At 42.2% G+C, this 17,906-nt stretch overlaps 1 protein-coding gene across 3 annotated transcripts in view; it reads left to right on the top strand.

Moving 5' to 3' along the window:
• Positions 1-263: 263 nt before the first annotated feature.
• Positions 264-17,906, top strand: part of LOC143846739 (uncharacterized) — a 37,955-nt gene continuing 20,312 nt past the window's right edge. The window contains exons 1-8 of one of the 3 annotated variants that reach the window (XM_077355276.1): positions 264-568; positions 1,693-1,993; positions 2,326-2,655; positions 2,778-2,836; positions 3,000-3,077; positions 3,200-3,290; positions 3,394-3,465; positions 3,565-3,675. In XM_077355276.1, the coding sequence (XP_077211391.1) occupies positions 1,751-1,993; positions 2,326-2,655; positions 2,778-2,836; positions 3,000-3,077; positions 3,200-3,290; positions 3,394-3,465; positions 3,565-3,675 (984 nt within the window). In that variant the 5' untranslated portion in view covers positions 264-568; positions 1,693-1,750. Of the gene's footprint in view, positions 590-1,692; positions 1,994-2,325; positions 2,656-2,777; positions 2,837-2,999; positions 3,079-3,191; positions 3,291-3,393; positions 3,466-3,564; positions 3,676-17,906 lie in introns of all 3 variants that reach the window. The other 2 variants (XM_077355275.1, XM_077355274.1) reach the window with 2 other exon arrangements.

Genomic DNA, 17,906 nt, shown 5'->3' with positions numbered 1-17,906 from the left:
AGTTTTGCTATTTATGCTTTTTAGAGCTTTTTAGAAATTATAATAAACCTTCGACAGCTGGTTAATTAATCCAATTCTTTATTATTCGGAAAAAATAAAGACAGCTAGTTACTTAATAAAAAACAAGTTGTGTAAGAGCAATTATCAAAACCTGCTAGTAGTGAGAATATCAATAGCCAAAAAGTAATTAAGTATTTCTAATATAACAGTAATAGGAGAAAAAATAACAAAACCAACAGAGACAGACAGAGAAGGGAGGGAAAAACCGTATTTCCCTGATTTTACTAATTTATTTAACTGTCTAACCGTCTCTCTCTCTGGCACCGGATTCAAAGGGTTTACAGGAAAAGGAGGTTCGTGGGATTTTCCCACGTTTGAAAAGAAAAGCAAAGAAAAGATAAATTGAAAAGAGAATCTTTTTTACCCAACCCCGATCTCTGCTTCGAGAATCCGTACGACCATGGCGTTCGAGATACCTGACTCGGCCATCTCGTAAACCTTTTGTAGAAATCAAATCTCAGATCCTTTTCTCTAAAAAGTTGAAGCGTGAATGCGTGGAGTTTGATTCGTGAGTTTCGAATCGATCTACGTAAATCTACTTTCTTTGTGTCAACTAATCATTTTTTTTTTTTTTGAGATTTTTCGTCTGTTTGAATCGGATGTCCTAGGAGAATCCGATGAGTGTGATCCTTGTACTCGATTGATTTCCTCACTCTCTTACCGATTTTTGCGTTTTTCTTTTATGCCCTGGAATAGTATTTCTTTTATGGATAGTCTTAAACGGATAGGCATTTTACTTAGCCGTTGAGATAGATCCTCTTTGGTGCCCTAGCACCTAGGGGGCCCTTTGGATACAAGGATTTTACAATCTAAACCTCTTAGAATCAGTTTTCCTTTTTTCCTATTCTGCTAATTTAGATTGTTTTCTTTATTTAAGTTATTCAATATTTAGGGTTTCCTTATTTCCCTTTCCATATTCTGCTTATTTATGTTTCCTTATTTTGCATCCCTTAATTTCTATATAATGTAGATGCCGTATGGCTATTCAGAAAAGGAATAATCAAATTTAGTGCAATTTGCATATTGGAGGTCGAGTTTCCTCGAATTAACTCATTCTATCCCTTTTTCTATCATCTTCTTCCTTATTTTCTTTCCTGATAGAACGCTGTTCTATCAAAAACCCTGATTTTATAAGCTAAAACCTGGATTTTACAATCCTTAAAATGTACAATCAGGTTTAGATTATAAAATCTGGGTTTTAACTTATAAAATTCAGGTTTTAGCTTGTAAAATCCAGGATTTTACAACCCTAGATTATAAAATCCATGTATTCAAACTGCCCTTAAGTGTTTTCTCTGTAAAATGTCATATCTGTGCTGATTGACGGAAATTTTGCAGAGTCGTTGGGACAGATTCTCATTAGCATTTGCATCAGTTTTCTTCTTTAACCTTTTTAGTAGGTAAATTGGACCGATCCAAGAAAATTTCTTATTGTTGTGGAAGGGATTTTCTGCCTAACAAAATGTTTAATTCAGTGTTTTACTGAAATACTTCATGCTGATGCCTGAGAAAGAACATCCCTGCTTGATTGTAGCTTTCGGATTCCTTTTATATTTTCTCTCTGTTTTTTGTGAGGAGTATACATATAATGGTGAAGCTGCTAATTTGTAGTTGGTATGTGCTGTTTTCTAGAAAGTTGATTGGAAACCAAAAAGATATACACTTTGTAGCTGTTGTATTATAGCGTGCAATGGATGCTGATAAACTTGTAACTGATAACGGGAATACAACGAATCTTGCAAATGGTGTTGGGGAAGGTTTGGCTATTCAGAAAGTATATGAGGCTCTTGATAGTTGTATAGAGACAGTGCAACAGGATAGTTCAGAAAGCACATACCAGTTGGAGGAGAGTGAAGCAGCTAAATCTTCCAGGGGGGAGGTTGAAGGTGGTCCATTTGTCCACATGGAAAACCAAAGTTCAACCATTTCTATGGTGAGCTGTTTCTGAATCTGTTTGATTGCATCACTTATGGATTGTTTTGATATATGGATTTTATAATCCAATATTGTAAAATCTTGGATTTGACAAGCTACAACCTAGATTTTAAATCCTAAAACCTGGATTTTGAATGCATAAATAAGGTGTGTTGCCACCCAGTCTGGTAGAATCTACCCCAGATTTTAGGTTAAAAATCTAGGTTTTACCTTGTTTACGTGGAAAACCTAGGATTTAAAAATCATGAATAATCCAAGTATCCAAACGGCCCCTTAGATTTCATGTATTTGATTGAATTGCAACTCAGAACCCTTGTTGTTTTTTTCTAGGTGAAAGAGCCTGTTCATGCAAACCATTCCAAATCACAGAAGGGTCAAGTGAAGAGCAAGAACTTATCTTGTGTGACTGAAATGTCTTCAAGCCCCAAATGTGTTGTAACTACTTGGGTGAAAAAGACCAATGATGGGAAACAAACAGAGGTGACTTCTCCTGTTTCAAATGGTTCACTCACTTCGACTTCCCGCTCAAAGCAATCTTTTGCCCTTGCAACCAACAGGGGTTCATTTAACGGCAGGCAAACTATTGAGAGAAATGCCAGTGTTGACTCAATCACGCATACAAGATCGACATCTGCACCAAGTTCTACTCAGCATTCCAAGGTAAAGTTGCTGGAACTCTAGTAATGTGGCAGCGCCAATGTCATTTTTTCATTACCTGTCTTTGTAATGTCATCACCTCTCGTATGTCATTCTAATCACTTCATATTTACTTTGAACTGCAGTCTGGAAAGTCTGTATCGGCATCCTCCACCACCAATGCCTCACAATCCAAAGGCCCAAAGTATGTTTTCTTTCTAGATGTTATTGTATACAATTCACTATTACCTGCAATGTAGGAACACACGCAACGTTCTTTTGTCATAAATTTTGTAAACCTTGGACGCTATTCCACTTGATTGCATAAACTGCTCATCCTATTTGATAAGTTAGATATCCTTCTGCAGGGAGCAGATACAAAATCTGAAGCCTCTGAAACAAGGAACTCCCAACAAAATTCAAGAACACTCCCGTTCTGCTTCTTCATATCCTTTACAGCTATAAACTTTTTTTTTAGTTGTTATGCTTCTTTGATATCTATGCCATGCAATTATTGTCAATTCATTGAAGGCTTTGTTTGTCCTTAATGAATTTTCAGAAGTCCCACTGCCGCAGGTTCCAAACCCCGAAGAATCGGTACTACTCCTAGCTATAACTTCAGTTTTAAATGTGATGAACGAGCTGAGAAAAGAAGAGAGGTTAGGACAGTCTGATTCATTCTTCTATGAATATGTTTATTTGCATCCGTATTTTCAGTGCATCAACTTAAAGTCTTAAACTCGTTTCTATTATTTTGTTTAGTACTTCTCTAAGCTTGAAGAAAAGATCCATGCAAAGGAAGTGGAGAAAACTACTATGCAGGCCAAGTCTAAGGTACTAATCTTATACTTCTAACCTTATGAAGTGAAAAGAATTTGTTGATTTTGATGGGTCTATCCATTTTTTATGTTTTGTCCTCTTGTCTTTGAATAGGAAACTCAAGAGGCAGAGATTAAACTGCTTAGGAAGAGTTTAACATTTAAAGCCACACCCATGCCCAGTTTCTACCAGGAACCTGCACCTCCTAAGGTGGAGTTAAAGAAGGTCAGTTTTGTGGTGTTTTCATTAATTGTCTGGCATAATTCACTTGATAGATAAGATCAATTAATCAATGACTATTTTCTTTTTTATTTTCATTTCTAATTTTTAGTGGTTTGTGTTGCATATTCATTTATGATATACTGTTTGTAGTTTTTACATTATGCAATGTGTGATATATATTCATGCCATATTGTATTGTGTACTCCAAATATACAGATGCATGTTGCAATATAATACGGCACATAATGCAGTTTTTCTTTGATTTGATCTTGATGTGTAATGATACGAAACCATTATGCTTCCCGTTTAGAGGGGTTGCACCTAATATCAGTCTATGACATTGCAACAGTCTTTTCAGCACCTCATCAGGTGAATTTTGCTGTTGAAAGTTCCATGTGATATAATTGTATAGAAATAATAGAGGAATGATAGATGCAAGTGTGCCCTTGCATAAAGAGCCGGATAAAGGCCTTTGATTGGATCCATGTCATTTCGATACCTTTTAAAATCGATAGAGAAAGTAAATACGGTTGCCCTTAATGACGTGGATCCAATCAGGGTCCCTTTTCTCGCTCTTTATGCAAGGGCACCTTTACATCTATCATTGCTCAAAATTAATATATAAGAAACATGTATCTTGTTATTACAGGAAGTGTAGGAAACCTGGAAGCAGGGTGTATAACATAATATGTTTTGGAACCTGTTGAATGAGCAGGATAATTAGAGTACCTGATTGGGGGTATTCTTGTCTTCTCACATGTAACCCTAGACTCTGTAGTATATAATACATATTATGAGAGGGAGATAATGAATCTCTCTTTTCTCTCTTTCTTCTCTTTTCTTCTTCTTCCATGGATGCTAAACACCATTGACATGGTATCAGAGCCTAAGGTTGTGATTCCGAAGTAGTGCTTTCCTCCCTTCCTTCTTCCCTTTGTTTCTCTTTTTTTCTTTTGTTTCCCCCCAACACAAGCTGCCGCCCACCTCTCACCTTGGCTTTGCGACACCCCTCTTAAACCCATCCTCGAAAACCAAAACCCTAACCGCTTCTCCCCATAACCCGAAAACCCAAACCCCCATAACCCGGAAACCCAAACCCTAACTGCACTGCGCTCCCAATCCTCGAAACTCCACCCACCATTGTCGCACCCCTCCCTATACCCTGAAAACCCATATTCCCCTAACCGCCCTCCTCTCTAAACCCCCAAAATCCATCCCCTCTGCCGCCAATCTCTTTAACCTCCACACTTCCCAACCCCACCCTAATCTAGTTGAAACCCACCCTTTTTGACTTTTCTCACTTATTTCTATTCCCTTATGATGATCTAAACTCTCCTTCTTGCTTTAGTGGTTGTCGGCTCCGGACAGATGTCATTGCTGATTTTTCCTTCGTCGATGGTGGTGGCTTGTACCCTTGGATTGTTTTTATGACCCGGAGCCGCGTGATGATATGCTGGGCTGAGTTCTTATCGCCTTTGTGATGGTTCTTTGCTCTTCCCGTTGTTGTGGTGTGCCATCTCTTAGTCGTTGTTGGTTGTGATTTGATCTTCTGTCATTCGTATTTTTCATGGCTACACCTACTTCTATTGCATCCTCTAATTCCTCTTCGATGGAGGTCCATATGGTCTGGATGACATCCATCAAGCTTGATAGATTTAAGTATCCCCATGTGGCGTGGGGCTGTTAAGACTCTTCTCCGGGCCAAACCTGTATCTGTGATCATTTTTCCGATTGGTTTAGTCTTGAGCGAGGAGACAAACCTGTAGGATCTTACTATAGTGATTACCTTGCACTCTGTCGGGAGCTTGACTTATTGTTGCCCTTTATTGTTGATCCTGAGGTTCTCAAAAAACGTCAGGAAGAGATGCGGGTGGTTCAGTTTCTTGATTCTTTGGGCTTGACTATCTCCAACTTCGTCAGCAGCTGGTTAATTCTGGTTCGCTTTCCACCCTCGCAGAGGCCTTTTCCCGTGTCCAGCGTATGCAGGTACCTCAGTCTGATGAACCTCTAGTGGATGGATCTGCTCATATTTCATATGGCGGGGGTGATCATGGCCGTGGTGGTGGTCGCTTTGGGCGTGGTCTATATGGTGGTTGGCGTGGTCGTGGACGTAGCTGTGGTAGTGGTCGTGAGTCAGGGGTAGGCAAAGATAGTGGCGGTCGTGGCCGTTTGGATGGTCATACTGTTGATTATTGCGACGATTTACATCCTGAGCTTCGTCCATACAGGGCTGTGAATGCTTTTGCTGCTGCTTCTGATCGTATTCCTTCTTCTATGACTCCACCTACATCTGAGTCCCTTGTTATCCCTCGTGTAGAATATGAAGAGCTTCTCCGTATTCGGGACAAGGGAAAAGAGCCAGTTGCCATGTTTGCCCATGAAGGTAGTCCCTCATGTTTTCTCTCTGGCACTTCTTCTGGGACATGGCTTATTGATTCAGGAGTCTCCCACCATATGACTGGTAATCCTACAATCCTTTCTTCTCTCGAACATCTCCCTTCTATGGGACCTCGTACAGTTACATTGGCAGATGGGACTACATCCACTGTCTCTGGCATGGGTGCAGTCTCCATCTCGACGGGACTTCAATTGTCTTCAGTTCTTTATGTTCCGTCCTTTCCTTTTAACTTCTTATCTGTTCGCCAATTAACGAAACTATTGAACTGTACTGTTTCCTTTTTTTCTTCCTATTGTGTTTTTCAGGACATGAAGACTGGGACGAGGATTGGAGTGGGCCATGAGATTGATGGTCTTTACTACCTTGACTAGGCCGGTGCTGGTGTAGCTCTTCGTTCCTCTGTGGGTGCCCATCAATGGCACTGTCGTTTGGGACATCCACCTGCGGATACGCTTATGAAGTCTTCTTTTATTTCGGAGCCTGTTCCGTCTTTTCATTGCGAGTCGTGTGAGTTAGGGAAACACCATCGTGTGTCCTTCCCATCTCGTATTAGTAGTAGAGTGTCTCGTCCATTTGAGCTTATTCATTCTGATGTTGGGTTCCAGCTAGAACCACTTCATTAAATGGACATAAATATTTGATTATATTTGTTGATGACTATTCGAGGGCCATGTGGTTGTTTTTACTTAAAGATAGATCTCAAGTGTTTAATGCATGTCGTCATTTCTACTTTTAAGTAGTTAACCAATTTAAATGTTCTAATAATTGTTTACGTACTGATAATGGTAAGGAATATTTCTCTGTATTCTGATGTTGGGTTCCAGCTAGAACCACTTCATTAAATGGACATAAATATTTCATTATATTTGTTGATGACGATTCGAGGGCCACGTGGTTGTTTTTACTTAAAGATAGATCTCAAGTATTTAATGCATGTCGTCATTTCTACTTTTAAGTAGTTAACCAATTTAAATGTTCTATTAATTGTTTACGTACTGATAATGGTAAGGAATCTTTCTCTGTATCTAATGGGTTTCATGATTTTCTTTCCTCTCGTGGTATTATTCATCAGTCGTCCTGTGCTCACACATCACAATAGAATGGTGTGGCTGAAAGAAAGCTTTATTATTTACTGGATATGACTCGTACACTCACGTTTCAGATGAATGTTCCTAAAATTCATTAGGGTGATGCCGCCCTCACAGCATGTATCCTCTTGGTGATCCATTTCCATTACTACCACATGTCTTTGGATGTGCGTGCTTTGTCCATAAACTATGTCTAGGACTTCACAAGTTGGAACCAAGGGCAGAAAAGTGCCTCTTCTTAGGTTACTCTCGTACCCAAAAAGGCTATAAATGTTGTAGTCATCGTCTTAGAAAGACATGTCTCTGCAGATGTCACGTTCTTTGAGGACCAGCCTTATTTGCCTACCCCAGGTTCTCCATTACCTGCTGACATCACTAGCCTACCTGTCCCTATTCTGATGGCTCCTCTATCAGCCCCTGTGGCAGTTCCTGATCATCCAAAGGATCCTCCTATGGCTTCTAAGGGTTCTGAACTGCAAACTTATACTCGAGGACCTCGTCAGGTTGTTCGTTCTACTACTGAAGATGCGCCATCTTCGCCCACTGATCCTCTTCCGCAGTCGGATTGTCAGCCTTGAGGTACTTGTTCTCCTACTCATGATTTACCAATTGCATCCCGTACTCGATCTCGTAGCGTAGCTCATCCTATATCTAATTTTGTTTCTTATGACCATCTCTCACCTTCATTTCGGTCCTTTGTTTCTAGCATGTCTTCGATTAGGTTCCCTAAGTCTGTTACAGATGCTTTGAATCATACGGGATGGAGAGTCGCTATGGATGTTGAGATGGGTGCACTTCACTCAAATAAAACGTGGCGGCTGGTTCCTCTTCATTCTGGTGCACAAACTATTGGGTGTTGTTGGGTCTTTGCCATTAAGTACCTTCGAGATGGGTCTATTGAGCGTCTCAAAGCTCGCCTTGTCGCTAAAGGGTACACTCAGACGTTTGGTGTTGATTATCAGGAGACGTTTTCGCTAGTTGCTGTGATTTCGTCGGTTCGTGTATTAATTTCTCTTGCAGTTAATCATGGTTGGCCTCTTTATTAACTTGATGTCAAAAATGCCTTTCTTCATGGTGAGTTGTCTGACGAAGTTTATATGGAGCAACCTCCTGAGTATGTTGCTCAAGGGGAGATGTGCTCATCAGTATGCCGTCTTCAGAAGGCGATTTATGGACTCAAGCAATCGCCCAGGGCTTGGTTTGGACGATTTAGTGCTGCGGTTTTGCGTTTTGGGTTGAAGCAGTGTGCTTGTTGATCATTCATTGTTCAGTCACAAATCTTGTTCTAGATATATTCTCCTAATAGTGTATGTTGATGACATTGTAATTACAGGAGATGACAAGTTTGGTGTACACAATCTGAAGTCTTTTCTCTAAGGTGAATTTTTTACTAAAGATCTGGGTCAGCTCAGATACTTTCTTGGTATTGAGGTTGCTCGCTCTCGTCATGGTCTCTCATTATCACAAAGGAAATACGTGTTGGATATTTTACAAGAGACAAGCTCAATGGGGGTGAAACCTGTGGCTATCCCTATGGATCCAAATGTTAAACCTCTTCCTGATCAAGGAGAGTTGCTGAATGATTCTAGTAGATATAGAAGATTGGTTGGGAAACTAATCTATTTGACTGTCACCCGTCCAGACATATTTGCCGTCGGTATGGTTAGTTGCTTTATGAGTGCTCCACATACTTCCCATTGGGGCCGTTGTCATCGAAATCATCAAATATTTAAAGGGTATGCGAGGTAAAGGTCTATGCTTCAGAAAATATGGACATGAAAAGGTAGAAGGATTCAGTGATGTGGATTGGGCAGGATCTCCTGCTGACAGGAGATCAACGACAGGATATTGCACATTTGTCGGAGGTAATCTAGTGTCGTGGAGAAGTAAAAAGCAAGATGTTATGTCCAAGTCAAGTGCAGAAGCCGAGTATAGAGCTATGTCATATATGAGTGGGGTTCACATAGATGTCTTCAACACAGTTGTATTGTGACAATAGAGCAACAATTCATAGCGAATCCAGTGGTCCAAGAACGAACCAAGCATATTGAAGTTGATTGTCACTTCATTCGTCATGGAATTCAGAGTGGTGAAATTTGCTCAGTGTTTACCCGATCTGCAGATCAACTTGCAGATATGTTTACCAAACCATTGGGATGAGCAAAATTGAAAGATTCTTGTAACAAGGTTGGAATGTATGATACATACATTCCAGCTTGAGGGGGAGTGTTAAACTGTTAAATGTACTGACGCCCACTTAGGGGCTTTTTTGTCTTTCAAAAATATATATACGTATGGGGGGAGATGCTTAGGGCATTCACTCTCTCCTACATACAATTTGTCAAAGCCTCATGTTCCAATCTTCTTTTTTCTTCTAAATCTAACATCTAACAGATTCCTTAGGACTGGAGTTTTTGCCTATTCATCAGCAGATTGTGGGTCTGGGCTCTCTTTCGTCCCTGATGAGGTCTTCTCCCATGTACATCGCTCTATGCGTGTTGTTGGACCCGGTGACCACCTTATTGATCTGGTGCAAGCTCGTAAGGGTTCGCGACGACAACCAATACCTAAATGGAGCTTGTGGGGAATAATATTTCAAGTTTCTATTGCCATGATTAAGCAAACATAAGCAACTAATTTCAGCCTAGAAAACCGATGTAACGTTAGCTGTTGAGATCGAAATCAATGCGAAAAGATGCTAAGTCAAACAGTAATCGAATATAAATGTTCCATAGCATTAACAAGGCATGTAAGGGTCCACAAAACCGAAAAATCAAATTTATTATGCTTGCTCTCCAGAAATGTAAGTCATTGAAACTAAGGCCCAAGGGTCTTATTTAGGATGGAAAATAACCTAGATCTCTACTAAGGGATAAAGAAAAAAACCTAACAAGAAATAAGGGTCTAACTAGTCAAGAAAGATGGTTTTGAGGATGCTAAAACGATCTTACCCGACAAACGCAGCAATACGTAAACCCAAAAGCTTGAAAGAGGCCAAAAGAGAGCGGTGGAGATACCCGTCGGCGTATTCTTCAAGTAGGGCAGCAGCTACCTCCAAGTAATAGACCAAAAAAGGGCAAGAAGAGAAGTGAAAAGGTTAGGGGATAGAAGAAGACAAAAGATGATGATATAAGACTAGAAGAGAGAGGGTTGGAGGCCTAAATAGAGAAAAGAGAGATTAAGAAAAGATGGCTAGGTAAGGAGATTAAAGGAATAGGGAGAAAATAAGGGGCGAGAGAAAGATCAAGAAAAGATGGCTAGGTAGGGAGAGAGAGGGAGAACAAAAGAAAAGATGGCTAGGTAGGGAGAGGGAAAGAGAACAAACGAAGGTGAGAGGAGAAGAAGAGAGATATGAGGGGAGAACTCACCTTGCCATGAGTTGGAGAGGAGGAAGAGGAGACTCCCTAAGCCATGAAGGGAGAGAAGAGGGTTGATGGCTCCTTTGCTTGGTCTTTTCACAAATCTTTCAAAATTAGGGTTGTTCTCTCCCACCGCTCTCTTATATATCATGTTATGTGGGCCCAATATCAACCAATAATAATAAATCATAACTTAAGTGACTTAAGTCATGCAAAAATACTAATTTACCCCTCCTACAACACACGGGAAAATATGCACTAAGGGTAAAAGGGTCAATCCTAATGAAACTAATAAAATAAAAGGCTAAAATGCATGCAATGGGTGGGCCCAGGTGTTGTGAACATCCCTTCACATCTAGGAAATCCAAATAGCGAAAATAAGTCCAATAACCAAAAAAAAATAATAAAATAGTGGTCCAAATGATCCTACGGAAAGGATCACATCAGGTTCTCCCCGTGTGGAAAGAACTTGACTTTGTCGAGTAAACATCTATAAGGCGCTGAAATAAATCCTCGCGAAGCCTGCATAACTCTGCCTCATCAATCCAAGTGCAATCTGTCAACGGATGGTCCCTCCATCGAATAAGGTATCGTCGATGTGATCTGTAGTGGGAAGCTGTCGTCCGCACATCAACAATGTCCTCAATTTGCTCATCAGTTGAAGTGCTCGCTTGAAATGGGAGGGTCTTGATGTCGTCTGATTGGTGCTCTTGTGGGTCTCCGTGAAACTGGTACAGGTCGGCAATGTTGAAGACGGGAGAAGTCGCAACATCTCCAGGGAGGTCCAATAAATAGGCATTGGGACCCAACCTCTTGAGGATTCTGTAAGCTCTATACTTCTTTCGCTTCAACTTGCCGTATGCTCCAACTGGGAAATGCTCTCGTCGAAGTATGCCATCACCCAATCACCCTCGCTGAATATCTGCTCTCTGCGGTGTCGATCTGCTACTGCCTTATATTTCTCAGTGCTCTCACGCAACCGCTCCAACACCTCTTACTGTACATCTTTTATGTGCTGAGTGAGATCCTTGGCTTTAGCACTGCTACGTCCGGGCTATGGTATGGGGGTACGGTCAAGTAAATTATGAACATGATAGCCATAAATAATCTCAAAGGGTGATTTGCCAGTGGATCTGCAAGTTGAACTATTATTTGCAAATTCTGCTTGATGTAGAATCAAGTCCCACTGATGTGGTCTCTCACTAGCTAAACATCTTAATAAATTTCCCAAGCTGCGATTAACCACCTCCGTTTGCCCATCTGCTTGGGGATGATATGCGCTACTGAACTGAAGTTTAGTCCCCATTTTGCTCCATAGAGTCCTCCAAAAATGACTCAGAAACCTAGTATCCCTATCTGAAGTGAACGACCTAGGGACTCCATGCAGACGAATAACCTCCCTAAAGAATAAATCAGCTACGCGATTGGCATTGGAAGTTTTCTGACACGGTATGAAATGCGACATTTTAGAGAACCTATAGACAACCACAAAAACTGAATCGAACTTCCTAGTAGTTCGGGGTAAACCAGTGACAAAGTCCATGCTAACATCCTCCCCAGGTCTCCTATGAATGGGTAAGGGAGAGTACAAACCTGTATTCTGGGCCTGATCTTTAAATGACTGACATGTCCGGCACCGACGCCCATAATGAATCACGTCCCGTTTTTACATAGCCCAAAAGTACCTTTGCTCGACCTGAGCAAGAGTCTTTGCTTGGCCAAAATGACCCGCATAAGCGAGTGCCATGGAACAGGAATCCCTCATGGACAACATATGTCGAACTAGGATCCGCTCCTGTCGACTGACATGACTCCCAATAGAAAAAAAAATGGATCAGTCGGATAATGGTTCTTAAGGGAATCAAGCGAGACAACTACTGGTCTCAACGTGATAAGCAGATATGTCCTACTCAAGGCATTTGCAACACGATTTTGAATCCCTGCTTTGTGCCTATAATTGAATGTGTACTCCTGCAGAAAAGTAACCCACTTGGCATGACGCTTATTTAAGGTACGCTGTGAATATATGTAGCGCAACGCTTCATGGTCAGAGTTAAGCACAAACTCTCGCTGGATCAGATAGTGCCTCCAATTTTTGAGAGCTTGAACGATGGCATAAAATTCGACGTCATGCATCGAGTACCTCAACCTCGCATCACGATGCTTCTCGCTAAAGAAAGCAAGTGGGCATCCTTCCTGACTAAGAACAACACCAATGCCTACTTGAGAGGCATCACAATCAACCTCAAAAACCTTGTTGAAGTCTGGGAGTGCTAAGATGGGAGCACTTGTTATTTTGGTCTTAATGAGGCTAAAACTCCGCTCAGCCTTAGGAGTCCAATGGAATACACCATGCTTTAGGCACTCAGTGACCGGCGCAATCACAGAACTAGAGTTGTGAATAAATCTTCAATAGAAAGAGGCAAGTATGTGGAAGCGTCGCACATCACTGATCGATATCGGCACCGGCCAACTCCTAATGGCCTCGATTTTAATGAGTTCAACTTGAATGCCCTATGCCGACACGATATATCCTAAGAAGGTTAAACTATCACTCGGGAAAACACACTTCTTGAGATTTGCGGACAACTTGTTTTCCCTTAAAACACTGGAACTTAACGCACATGGGAAACATGCTCGCTGGGGTCCCTACTATAAATGAGGATAACATCGAAATAAAAGACGACGAATTTCCCTATAAAGGGTCGTAACATTTGGTTCATCACACGCATGAAGGTACTGGTTGCGTTAGATAAACCAAATGGTATGACCAACCACTCATATAGACCCTCATGAGTCTTAAAGGCGGTCTTCCATTCTTCGCCAGGCGGTATGCGAATCTGATGATATCCGCTCTTAACATCGATCTTAGAGAATGTACGTGCACCACTCAACATGTCTAACATGTCCTCGAGTCTAGGTATGGGAAACATATACTTGACAGTTATCTTGTTGATGGCACGACTATCTACTCACATCCTCCACGTCTCATCTTTCTTAGGAGTTAGAAGGGCGAGGACCGCGTATGGACTCATGCTCTCTTTAATATAACCCTTCTTCAAAAGGTTTAGACCTGTCGATGCAACTCTTCATGCTCAGTAGGGCTCATACGGTAATGAGGTAAATGAGGTAAACTTGAGCACGGGACAAGATCGATACAATGCTGAATGTGTCGCGCAATGGAGGGAGTCCATTGGGTAAATCTTCAGGAACTAAATCACGAAACTCCTCCAATAATGGCAACATCTTAGGAGGGATAGGTGAACTATCCGACTCTTCTTTTGCTACGAGGACAAAGACCATGTTCGCTTCTTTACAAGTGTCCTCGAAGCTAGATCGTGATAGGAATAATGCCAACTCTTTTCCTTTGGGTGGAGCACTCTCTCTGAGTGGCTCACGTGGTACTGGCGCATTCCTAGACGGCTTGGGTGGATCCCTTACAGGATTCAATGTAATGTGAGTGCCGTCTTTCACGAAGGAGTACGTATTTCGCTCTCCGTCATGGATGATCCTACGGTCATACTGCTAAGGGCGACCTAGCAGAATATGACACCTCTAAAGGAGCCACATCGCACCAAACTGCGTCTTTGTAAGCGTTTCCAATGGAAAAGTCCACAAGACATCGAGATGTGCTGGGCACTTCGGCTCCGCCCTTAAACCATGCGATGTTGTATGGTCGTTGGAGTTTTTCTGTCTGCAATTTAAGCCTATCGACCATCAACTGGGAGATTAGGTTCTCCATACTTCCACTATCAACAATGATGGTGCAAAGTTTTCCTCTTGATGTACATGTAGTGTGGAAAATGTTACTTCGCAACCATCGCTCTAGACTTGGCGCACTAGGAGACATCATGACCCTATGGATAATGAGTGTATCGTGGCTCTGGTCTCCATCTAGAGTAGCCTCATGCTCTCTTATATCATCCTCGAGAGGGACATCATCGAGGGGTGCCTTATCGTACTCAGGATCCTTATCATCCTCAACGTGTACTGGCTCTGGTAAGGTGTTCTGAGGATTGAATGCTCTATGCGGGCACTCTGCTGAGCAATGACCTGGCTCACCACATTTAAAGCATCTACCTGATAGTCTGTGGGCTGGGTCTAAGAAGTCCACGACTTGCTCCCATATCACCCTGAGGGTGCCTCGCAGCCATACTCTGAGGTGGAAGAGTAGGTGGTGGTCGACTGGTTGTGGTCCCTCGACCAGAAGAGCTAGGCTGGGCTCCGGATGCGTCTTGCTTCTGAGAGCGTTGGGCCATTCTCTTAGCTTTGAAGGCTAGAAGGGAGGCCTCGTCCACCGTAAGGATAGTATGAAAGGAAATGGTATCCTGAATCTGATACCTCAACCCACGAATATATCGAGCAGTGTTCTGCTCATCATCGTTTACCAAGGAAGCATGATTCTTCCCTGGGAATGGGGAACCTCGATTCCCAGGTTTTCGAATCCGAAACGGGAATCTTATCGAATCTCCAAAAACTGGGAATCCAGGTTCGGATTCGCCGGAAACCCGATTCCCACTTTTAGGAATCACGGTTTATGATTCTCCGGAAATCCGATTCCTACTTTTGGGAACCGCGGTTTAATGTTATGTGAAACTCGATTTCCTGGAAATTCCCCGGAGATTCCCTGGTGATGCCCGACAATTCTCCGGTGATTCCCCGACAATTCTCTGGCGATTCCCCGGTGACTTCCCAGCGACTCTCCGGCAACTTCACGATTCTAGCTTCCAACCATCCCGGGAGCATTCGATTCCCGCTTTCGATTCCCATTTCGATTCCCGCTCTGGCAACCTTGTCGTTTACTATACTGTTGCGAGCAGTCAAAAGGTGGAACTCCTCCGTGTATTCCCCCACGGATCTCGCACCTTGCCGAAGTTCTAACAATCTTTGGTAGGGATCGGATCTGAAATCAGCTGGGAGGTATTTACTTTTCATTTTTCCTTTCATCTTTTCCCAAGTCTCACCTTTGCACTTACCTTGTTGAACTCTATTGACTTGTATTTGTTTCCACCAAACAAGGGCAAAACCCCTCAATTTTGTGGTCACAAATTTAACCCTTTTGTCCCCAAGGAGCTCCTTCCATTCGAAGAAATTTTTGACGCTCTCAATCCAATCTAGGAATTCATCGGGATCGATATGACCCTGGAAATCTCCGATATCTACCTTGACGCCATAATCTCGCGAACACTCTAAGGCTCTAACCAATCTCTTCTCAAAACGTGCGTGGGACCCATCCTGGGATCGACCCCGCTCCTCATCTGGATCGTAGGTATCATCATGATCTGATAGTCTGTTTGAGAATCCCTCCTGATCTGGATCTCGACGACCATGCTCACCACCTGTGGTAGTGGGAGACAATGGAAGCTATGGTCGAAGAGGTGCGGCTGGCCCTGTAGGTAATATCCCTAGATGGGTACCGATGCTCTCTAAGGTCGCGCTCATTGCAGCCATCATCTGAGCCTGCTGGTCTAGTGTATCCGTGGTTTGTTGTTGCCAGGCTCCTCTAGGCTGCAACTGACCCCGGCCCCGTGCGTGAGCGTTGGCCCTATGTGCCATGGGAGAACGCGTCGGAAATGCAAGAACTAGTGAAACTCAACTAACACGAAATGAAACTCTACACTAAGAAACTGACCTAGATTGACACTATGACCTAAAGATTCCCTACATGACAAGACTGACTAATCTAGACTCTATCAGGAATTTAATCGAACACTTGGTGTGCACTAGACAAGCTAAACCCTATATGGATGCAAGGAACATTGAGATGGCGTGTGACCACGGACACGAATAAGACTGCGTGTGACTACGGACACGAATAAGACTACGAGCTTTAGGCGCTGATACCACTTTGGTGCAAGCCCGTAAGGGTTTGCGACGACAGCCAAGACCTAAAGGGAGCTCGTGGGAAATAATATTTCAAGTTTCCATAGCCATGTTATGCCCAAATAATTAAGTAAACAGAAGCAACTAATTTCAGCCTAGAAAACCCATGTAAAGTTAGTCGTTGAGATAGAAATCAATGTGAAAAGATGCTAAATCATATTGTAATCGAATATAAAAGTTCCATAGCATTAACAAGGCATGTAAGGGTCCGTACTGAAAAATCAAATTTATATGCTTGCTGTCCAGAAACGTAAATCATTGAAACTAGGGCCCAAGGGTCTTATTTAGGATGGAAAATAGCCTAGATCACTACGAAGGGATAAAGACATAAACCTAGCATGAAATAAGGGTCTAACTAGTCAAGAGAGAGGGTTTTAAGGATGCTAAAATGATGTAAGGGTCTAACTAGTCAAGAGAGAGGGTTTTAAGGATGCTAAAATGATCTAACCCAACAAACGCAGCAATACCTCAATCCAAAAGCTTGAAAGAGGCGAAGTGAAATTGGAAGGCGGTTTTCTTCTCTGGCGGCTTTAGGGCCGAAGCCCTTCTCGTCCTGTTGAAGTCGAGGGCCCAAACCCTTCTTGTCCCTTTCCCAATATTCTCTATAGAAATCCTTAGGGGGATCAATGGCGGAGAGAGCCTCTCGGCGAAAGGACTGGGGTTGTTTGAGATGCCACTACCAGAACTTTAAATGGCGACAAACTTGCAGGATTTGCTTTGGTGGCAGGGACGGCAAGCCAGTGGTGATACGTTTGCCTCAAACCAAATCTCAATGACAGATAAATCCAAGAGAGGAGAAGGTCTGGCCAGACTCCGGTATTACCCGTGTCATGAAGATGAATGATATACCAAAAGTCTTAATCTCTGGGCAAGAGATTGAGCAGAGACAACAGATCCTAAAATCATGCCTAATTGATCGTCTTAAAAACCCTGGAGTAGTGCTGGACGATTTATGGATATGGGCGAAAGGGTTGTGGAATCTTCCTAGTTTACCAAAACCCTCTGCTCTTTCACCTCAAGAAGTTCTCTTCATGTTTCAAGAGGAGCATATGGTAGCCACTTTAAGAAGCAAGGGGGACAAGGCGCTCGGTGACTTTCTATCATCTCTCACGGAATGGAACCCTAGTATTGTGCAAGGCATCGAAACTATGTGGGTTAGATTTACAGGTATCTCCCTCCATGTCTAGGCTACTGCCGCAGTCGAGCAAACTAGCCGTTGGGGCGTTTTCTATTTGACTTTTTCAAGCCATTTATTTACAGTTTTACCCCAAACGGTCATATTTTCATATGCACTATATATACATGATTAAAACCTATCTCCCCATGCTTTTGAACATTTGAGAAAGATCAAATCCCATTTCTCTTTGAGCTTCAACATTTTTATTTCAAAAGCTAAAAACCTCTTTGATCTTCCATTTCTACATTCTTTCAAGAGGCACTCCATAGGGCTTTTATCTTTGCTATCTTTAGAAGTGATTGTGAGCTTTCAACTTTGTAATCCGGCTA

The sequence above is a fragment of the Tasmannia lanceolata genome, unplaced genomic scaffold (genome assembly GCF_043159265.1).
Source record: "Tasmannia lanceolata isolate RefF3 unplaced genomic scaffold, GAP_Taslan_0.1 ptg000015l, whole genome shotgun sequence".
NCBI lineage: Eukaryota > Viridiplantae > Streptophyta > Magnoliopsida > Canellales > Winteraceae > Tasmannia > Tasmannia lanceolata.
Note: the sequence above shows the minus strand (reverse complement) of the source record. Positions and strands in the feature narration are given on the sequence as shown.